General features: G+C 40.5%; 2 protein-coding genes across 3 annotated transcripts; one reads left to right on the top strand and one right to left on the bottom strand.

Moving 5' to 3' along the window:
* Positions 1-303: 303 nt before the first annotated feature.
* On the bottom strand, positions 304-3053 carry mix23 (mitochondrial matrix import factor 23). Of its 2 annotated transcripts, none has more exons than XM_048266540.1 (5): positions 2983-3053; positions 1973-2098; positions 1379-1525; positions 1080-1139; positions 304-646 (listed from the first exon to the last, which is right to left on the bottom strand). In XM_048266540.1, exons 2-5 carry the CDS (start codon positions 2081-2083, stop codon positions 596-598), a joined length of 369 nt encoding a protein of 122 aa, XP_048122497.1. In that variant the 5' UTR covers positions 2084-2098; positions 2983-3053; the 3' UTR covers positions 304-595. The 2 variants fall into 2 exon arrangements, with proteins under 2 accessions (XP_048122497.1, XP_048122496.1); XM_048266539.1 differs by having other exon boundaries at positions 2960-3045.
* A 340-nt stretch (positions 3054-3393) lies between these two features.
* On the top strand, positions 3394-7927 carry fam162a (family with sequence similarity 162 member A). Its single transcript, XM_048265782.1, has 5 exons — positions 3394-3602; positions 4091-4195; positions 4670-4781; positions 5207-5315; positions 6765-7927. Exons 1-5 carry the CDS (start codon positions 3554-3556, stop codon positions 6894-6896), a joined length of 507 nt encoding a protein of 168 aa, XP_048121739.1. The 5' UTR covers positions 3394-3553; the 3' UTR covers positions 6897-7927.
* Positions 7928-8331: the final 404 nt, after the last annotated feature.

The following is an 8331-nucleotide window of genomic DNA, read 5'->3' on the forward strand; positions in this document are numbered from 1 at the left end:
TTTGTGAAAGGACTTGATCATTTAACTCAAATGAGAAGCCCAGAGAATCCAGACAGAAACTAAAATTAATAAATAACTAAATCAATAAAGTGTCTCCTGTCTCAGCCTAGTTCTTTGAAAGCTACAGCTGGAAAAAATGAAGAGACCACTGCACATTTTTCTGATGTCATGAGCAACATTATGATGTCTGAGCAACATTATATGACCATAGATTCATCCTCAGAAAACCTTCAAATGAAGGTTAAAATGCTCATATTGGCTCTTAATCCCCATACGTTTTCAAATCAACCACAGACACTGTACTGCCGCTGGAAAAACATTTCTTTGTTTTAAAAAAACAATTTTTTACATGTAAGTATGAAAAGAAACAGAGTTGGTTGACTACGGGTGGCGTGCCCAGGCGCCTCTGAGACAACGCGGCGATAACCGGTGGGCGGTGATGGCAGTTGGTGGGGGGTGACGGGTGTTGTGTGGACAGCCTGAAGGTTCAGAGGTCTTTGAGGCTCCGGTCACAGCTTGACTCCAGTTCTGTTCCACAGACCAAAACACATGGACCTGTAATTAGCTCACTCGTTCTAGCCAGAGAAGAACATCTTCACTGGATCTTGGGAGGTATGTAGTGGATTCGGCACCTTTCAACGAAAATCTGTGGAAATGACAACAGCAAAGTTATGGATGGGTTGAGCACATGTCAGGTTACTTAACTTTGAAACGGCTGAACTAGTTAAACGCATTGTGAAGGCAAGTAGATGAAAAGTAGCACACCCTAGCTCCTTTCCCATTCCACTCCATCCAAATTTTAATGGAGGGTTTGCCAAGTTAAAAGCCAACAAAGACAAGGAAGCACAAGTAGATAATAAAAGACTGTATGAATACTGATAGCAACTTGTAGAACCAGCTCTGACCAGTTTTTTATTAAGTTGGCACACACTTGCACTTTCTAAAGTACTCTTACAATGTTTTTTAGCAAACCAAATATAATGTGAAAATTATTATTATGGGAAGTGATACATGGTTATTGGTAGTGGATAGCGGCCCTGCGAGACAATGTAGCAGAGATTAGTCAGTCTTACTCTTACCTTCATACTTCGGTCATTGACGACTTCTTCAACATTCAGTTCTGACTGCATCATCTTTAACTGCAAACACAAAATTGCACATTTCTCTATCTCTTTCCGGAAAAGACAAACACATAAACAAAAATAAGTACAGCAAATATATCTGTTACAATATATAATTGTGTAACATTGCATGAATTGTATGAATCCCTGAAATGCTCCTGCAAGCAAACAACATAAGGCCTTTTCCCTCATTTGTGCCACTGTAAAAATTCCCAAAACAATTCATGCTGCCCCCTAGAGGTGATGAAGAACACTACCTTGGTCTGCTCTTTCCTGAGTTGCTTCATGAGTGACAGGTTATCGCTATCCTTTGACCTCTCTTCCCGTAGTCTTCCCACCACAGCTGAGGTCTCTGCAATGCAGGTCTTTATAGCCTTGTCTCTGCTGGTATGGGCATCTATTAGCTAAAGCATGCAAAGTTGAGATGGACAACAAATTACATTTTGCACACATAAGACAAGGGAAAATAATCTTGTAACAAAAAAAGAAACAGAAAGACTTGAATGATCTGTGTGTCTATCTATAAACTACTCAAGGTTTAAGAGAACAATTACCACCCTGTCCCTTTACAATTCACCATATCATTGTACATTTTACATGCATCTTTTCAAGGTGTTCTGTAACAGTAATAGGTCTGATATGGTTGCTTAGGTGCAATTAGGAGACATCACAGTTTAGGTAGGCTATAGGTGTGATGGGCAATGGCCCTTATAAGAATGTTATCCCTGCAATCTAACACTAATCTAATCTAACCTCTCCCTCTCTCAGACAAACAGAAAAATAGATAGACACACACACACTTTCATAATTTTACACACACTTTCATTACTATTGTAGAAACAAAAACGCACAGATTCATAAAGATCTTTGCAAGTCTGGGTGGCATCCACTTTTCCAGAAAAGGATGCAGTGGGCAAAGTGGTGTTGAGCGCATGGACAATACGGTCATCCAGGGTTCGCATGGCTTTCAGGACATCCTGTTGGGAAAAGGCATGCGTTTTATCAGAGACTTTCTAATGAGGAGACACAGCACTCAAAAAATCCTCCATAGAAATGCATGGGGTTAGTTTGTTGTCTACACATATTCCACTCCTTCCTCGGCAAAACGTCGACATGTGAATACATTGAGCCAATCATATGGTGTGTTGTGAAGACATCGTGCCAATCATGTGTTGTGAACTCGCCGCTGGAGCATAATTGGTGTCGTGAAGCCTTGCGCACGCGCATTTCTGCTGAATAGGATGCCCTATGAGTGCCCAAAAAGCGTTGCAATATGGCCGCCAAGTGGAGGGACTTGCCTAAAAGGACTTTGGTTTTATTGATTAGAATTCCTGAAAGGTTGATAGCAAAGATACGATTGTATCTCAATACTAGTATTCACCATGCGCTTTACCCATTAGTAAATTGCATGTCTCTACGGTTCTGGTGTCATCAGTAGGCTAATGTCTGATCTCCAGGATCAAAGCTCGATCAAAAGTTTTGGGTAGTTGCCCTTGTTTCAAAAACAGTAAGTTAGACGAGTTCAACGTGCTACGTTAACAGTTGCTCGGTGCATATTTGGTCTTTGCTGCATGCATATAGTCACACTGTATACACCAATGATTCATCACGTAACGCTAAGCATACTCCTTTATAACAGGTTGTGAAACAGTGATTGTGACAGTTAGCTCACAATGATCCCCATGACTGAACCTAGCTTAAGGCTTCTAATGACTAGGTCATTCTGCACTGGAGTTATGCAACAAAATAACACGCCAGACGACTCGGCAAAACCAATTTAAGCCTACATCCATGTATCTTCCCAAAATGGTTGACGATACAACTCAATACACCTTTACCTGAAACATTGAAAAGTCCTCACAGTTTAGAGTACCACCGGGCGCCGCCATTGTGGACTTCAGGGTCCAAGGCTAGTCGAGACGAGTGCCTGCCCTGGCGAATGCCTGAACAAAATCGACACCCCTTTTTTTAATGTTCTGTTAAGTAATAGTGCGTCTTTGATAAATGACGAATCGTTATGTTTATCCAGACTGATTCGGCGAGCAAAGACAAAATATAATGAATGCATTATGAAATGTCATTTACTTAAGGCAGTACACATTTTGACGTTCCTCGAAGAAACTAAACACTAATGCATATATCCTGACTGCAGCAAAGACAATAACGGAGCACGCACGTCTTTGACATCTTTATTTTTGCAATATGGAATGTCACTACTGCGCACACAGATTAAATCTGAGGCAGGCTCCTCGTTGCGTCTGTGACATGGGGTCCTATTATCACTGATATGTAACTGTGCTGCTGTGTTGCTGACTGAGTCTGACTTTCAACTGCGGAAGCAGGAAAACCTTCCCGAATGTAACAACAGTTTGAAACGGCTTCATGGTTCCAAAAATCCAATCACACTCTTTGTAAAACACCAAACTTTAATCATGATGTTCAATTCGATCGTTAGGTCTCGTCCTCTCGGTACTTTCTTGGGTGAGTATAGAATGTCTTTTCTGGCTGAAGCTGCTGCTTGCTAGCAGCGTTGTTGACTGCTGTTTGACTTGAGGAGTTATGCAGAATAATTTAATAGATATCTCAATGATGACAGTATCACTTACAGGATTGTATGTGGATTGTTTCATATTATACGTTTGCTCTGTTGTCTAGTGGTGGACAGACATTAGTTTTTTGATCATGTTTCATGATCTGTTCCATGATAATTGATTGATCCTAAAGCTAGCGTCGTCAACCAGGTAGTCTATCATACTGTAGCTTCAATGTCAGTGGTGAGACTGAAACAGGTGGTTTGTCATAAAAAATAAACTCTAAAATATCTTTGAAAAACCAGAGTGTGATCTAAAATTACTTGTTGTTTAATTCCAGCTATCTTGTCGACTTTTCAGGAAGTCTCTGGTGTTACTTGCCTGAATGTCAAGCCAACGTTATTGACGCGCGTCTTTAATATAACGTTTGTTTTACAGCCCAATGGCGTCGTCAGGCTGTTGATAGTATTTGTAAGAGGAGAATGTGTGACAAACCCCCGGTGGCAGCCACAGAGACGAAGCCTGCCGCCCCAACACCGAGCAGTAAGTTCTCAACATTAAAACTACCTATTTCAAAGAAATCACACTGCACGTGGGCGTGACAAGTAATTTCCAAATATCTCGGAACAAGTAGGCCTATAATGACTTCAATCTACATGAATTTGTCTCAAATTATGCAGATCTGATATCATATATCATCATCAGCTATGCTTTAAGCTATGCCTACACTTACACATTTACCTCAATGTTAAAGTCTCTGAAAAATGTGTTGCAATGAGTTTAGACATTGTATTCTCAGAGGATACCCTGCTGAAGACTAGCTGTGGCTGTGTGTGTGTGTGTGTGTGTGTGTGTGTGTGTATGTTTTGGCTGTCTGTCCCTTTTATATAAACTAGGTTAAGGTTCACACTTTTCCCAGAGAATTCTCCGGTCATAGTGGTTTTTGAAGAGTGTGTGAACCAAGAACCCTATATATGTGTGTGGAATTATTTACCCAGTAATCTATCTGTGGCACAGCACCACATCTAGGTTTCAAACTGCCTGGATACCGGCCGTCAGACTTTGACAAGAAGATGCTCATATGGTCCGGCCGCTTCAAGACTAAGGAGCAGATTCCTGAGATTGTATCGTAAGTAACCATTTCCTATTTACATTTAGGATCAACCATCATCCGGACCACCTTCAACCAACAGACTCTGGTCCATTTTTGGAATTATGTAATAAGCAGCAGGGGAGTTTTGAAAATTCTAACAGAAGATTCTGTTCTGTAAGGTTCTAAAATTCCATTTTGAATTCAATGAACCCAGATATTCTTTAGATCATTCAATTTTCAGTTACATGTTGATCACATGCACACTCAGAATCCTTGTTGTAAGGGTTCAAAGCTGGTCAAAGGAAGTCTTTCTGACGTTAATTGCAGTAGTGTCTGGTTATCTGGCAAATGATCAAAGAACACAAAATTGCTGGAGACTTCACATATACTAGCCTATTATGCAGATGACAGTTGCAACCCCTTCACATATCATGGCATTATAAATTATTTTTGTTCTGTAGGTATGAGATGCTTGACGGTGCCAGGAACAAATTACGTGTCAAGGTCGCATACCTGATGATGGCTGTAACCATTGCAGCTTGTGTGGGAATGGTGATCCTGGGAAAACAGGCAAGAATGATACTGCCTTTATTACAAATATAAACCCAATTATACTTGTTCCTACAGCAAACATGCTTATAAATCACCATATAGGTATAAAAGAATGTGATCCTGGTACTGAAACCTACAAGCTACATGGATGAACATCTAGGATTTAGGGGTTTTTCACACTTGGTCTCTTTCAGCCTTTTAAACAAACTCAGATCGATGACTCACATTTTTGTGCATATGTGAACATGCCAAATGAACTCAGACCCCTCTAATGCGAACTCAGACCCCTCTAATGCGAACTCAGACCCCTCTAATGCGAACTCAGACCCCTCTAACGTGAACCTCGGGAGGTAGTCTCGGCGTGGTTTGCTTTGAAGTCCGCGGCACGGTTCACATTATCTGTGCATTTTGAACACAACTCCCCCTGGGTTCTCCTTCACATTTTGCATTGTAGGTTAGCCTATTTTGTCCTACTTGACTTGCCATTGCCAAAACAGAAAGCATGTTGTTTATTATAACCTAAAATAAACTATTATCATTATGCTCATGATGGGCCTACAGACAGGGATGTAGTGGTTAAATAAGAGGTGGGTAAACTATGAATTCTGTGATCACAGTGAGGTGGACTGCATCATGCGGTATCGTATTTCGAACTTTGGATTGTATTGCTCACCATTTTTCAAGATCTGCTAGGTTATTATCTCTTTGTCAAACTCTCATTGCAAACGTATACCAGGGACTGTGCAGCGCAGTTAACGGGCTGCTGTTCACTTGTCATTTCGGACGTGAGCTAAAGTTGGCCTACCACTGAATTAGAAAGTGTGATTGGCTGGCGTGTTGATGGACAGTTCAAGAGGATCTTTGCAATAACTTTAGATCAGAATTCATTCTGAAAATATATTATAATATTTATATTTATATAGAGACCTGTAGAGAAGGAAGTGTGAACATGAAGAAAACTGAGGCCCCATCAGAGCTGAAGTGCACCAGAAAGAGATCTGAGTCCTCTTTCAAACTAACTCACAATGTGAATACAAAATTAACTGAGTCACTTTTTTTTGGTCCTCTTTCTGGTCCCCTTTTAGTGGACTGAGTTCGGTTCTTTTAAAAGGGACTATATGTGAAAATGCCCTTATATGATTTATAAGAACATTTATTGGTTGATTGGTGAGCCTTTAGGTGCATCACCTCAAAATGCAGTTCCTATCAACAAATGTGGTTGTAGTATAAATTCACTTCTTTACGAGTTACCTTAGAAGTGCAGTGTGGACTTACAAATCATTTATCATTCTATAACTTGCACTAGATCCTGTTAATTGAGCAAAAATTTGAGGACATTGGTGGTTATTACAAAAGTCTTTTGGACAGACTATCCCAAGGACTGAGCTCCCCAGGCATCCATCATGAGTTGAACCACCTGTTTCACTGTTAGTGAGTGTATAACAGTCCCTGTGCTTGCTACCCTAGGGTGTGAAAAACCACGACTCGCTCATTGCCAGGAACATGGAGAAGAAGGCTCGCTGGAGGGCCGAAGCTCAGCAGGAGAGAGAGGCAGCGGCGGCGAGTGCTGCGACTCTAGCTACTGAGAAAGCCCAGTGAGGGACTCTGAGGAGGAGCAACACCCCCCCCAGATCACATCCAAAGTGCTCCTGGATGCCTCACCTGTTAAGGACCCTTTTTGCTGCCCCCTGTCTGTAACTAGTAGGTAGTGCAGCCCTGCATCAGGAGAACCAAAGTAGACACAAAGATTTGTTCACGGCTTAAATCACTGGATGGGATCTCTAGAGGTGCCAAGACGTATGTATGACCCTCTGTTAGAACAAGACTTGTGCTGAGAAGCGAAGTGCTGAGCGTTATATTGAAAGTTGATATTCAGCTGTCAGAGATGTAGTAATTCAGTTTACTCGATCAGCTATTCCTCTGCCACAGTTAACTTTTTAATCTTATCACGCTGCTGTTTTAAAGTATTAAAGAAAAAAAATAACCTACTCAAACTTGACTGGTGTCTGCTCTGTAGGACCCAGTGGTACGCTCACATCAGGGAAGGAGAAAATACTGAACACCAGTGGCTCTAAGGCTGATGGGGACACTGACTTGCATTTCCGAGACTATAGCTGGGAAATATGATGTGCAAAAACTGACGCTCAAATGACATCGATGCAAAGCGTATCTGCCAGAGGCCTGGACTAGGAAGCAAGGTAACTGGTTTACCTCTAGAAAAACACTGCACTGAACATATATTGTTTATTAAGTGACATGTTGTTTGGAGATCCGCATTTACTCTTGAAGTTACCTTGGCAATCCAGTAACCTTGCTTCCTAGTATAGCCTACAGATCTTCAGTGGAGGTTTTTCTGACCATATTGAGGAAAGACCAACCAGAACAAAGCCACTGGCATTATTTTAGGAACTTTTACAATTTTTAGGCATAAAATACATAATTAATATGTTTAAATTTCTTCATAATTAATCTCAGAATGTAACCATGAATCCTGAGATATAGAACACAGTTGTAGGAAATGAGAAATGTATCCTGTGATAATGTATTCAGTGATAAATAGGCCCTGGTATTAAACTTGATATGTGAAGGATCAAGAACAAAAGTGCAATAAAAAGTCCTAATTTATGGTCCACAGAATTAATGAATCTACTCTAAAGAGGTTCCAGACACACAAAGTAAGACCACGATCCCAGTACAGGGGCTCCATGAAACAGCATTTATGCAAATGGCATAACAGAAAACAGATAGACAACTCAATACAACAGCAGTATTGAACATGAAGAGCTGGTTATCTCACTGGAGAACATTTGAAAAAAGAATGTGGTAAACAATCTTACAGCTTCATTAGCTATTAAATCACCAGTATTCTTTTTATTTTCAAGTTTAATTTAGAATTATTTTAGTTTCTGTTATATTTTGCTTGTTTGTTTTTCCACCTCGATTTCTGAATGAGGAATTATGGCACCTTCGGTATAGACAGATTATTCTGACCCCCCAAAAAATGAAACTAAAGAAATGTTTTTTTTCCCTTTAA

Source organism: Alosa alosa, chromosome 16 (assembly GCF_017589495.1).
Source record: "Alosa alosa isolate M-15738 ecotype Scorff River chromosome 16, AALO_Geno_1.1, whole genome shotgun sequence".
In the NCBI taxonomy this organism is placed as follows: Eukaryota; Metazoa; Chordata; class Actinopteri; order Clupeiformes; family Clupeidae; genus Alosa; species Alosa alosa.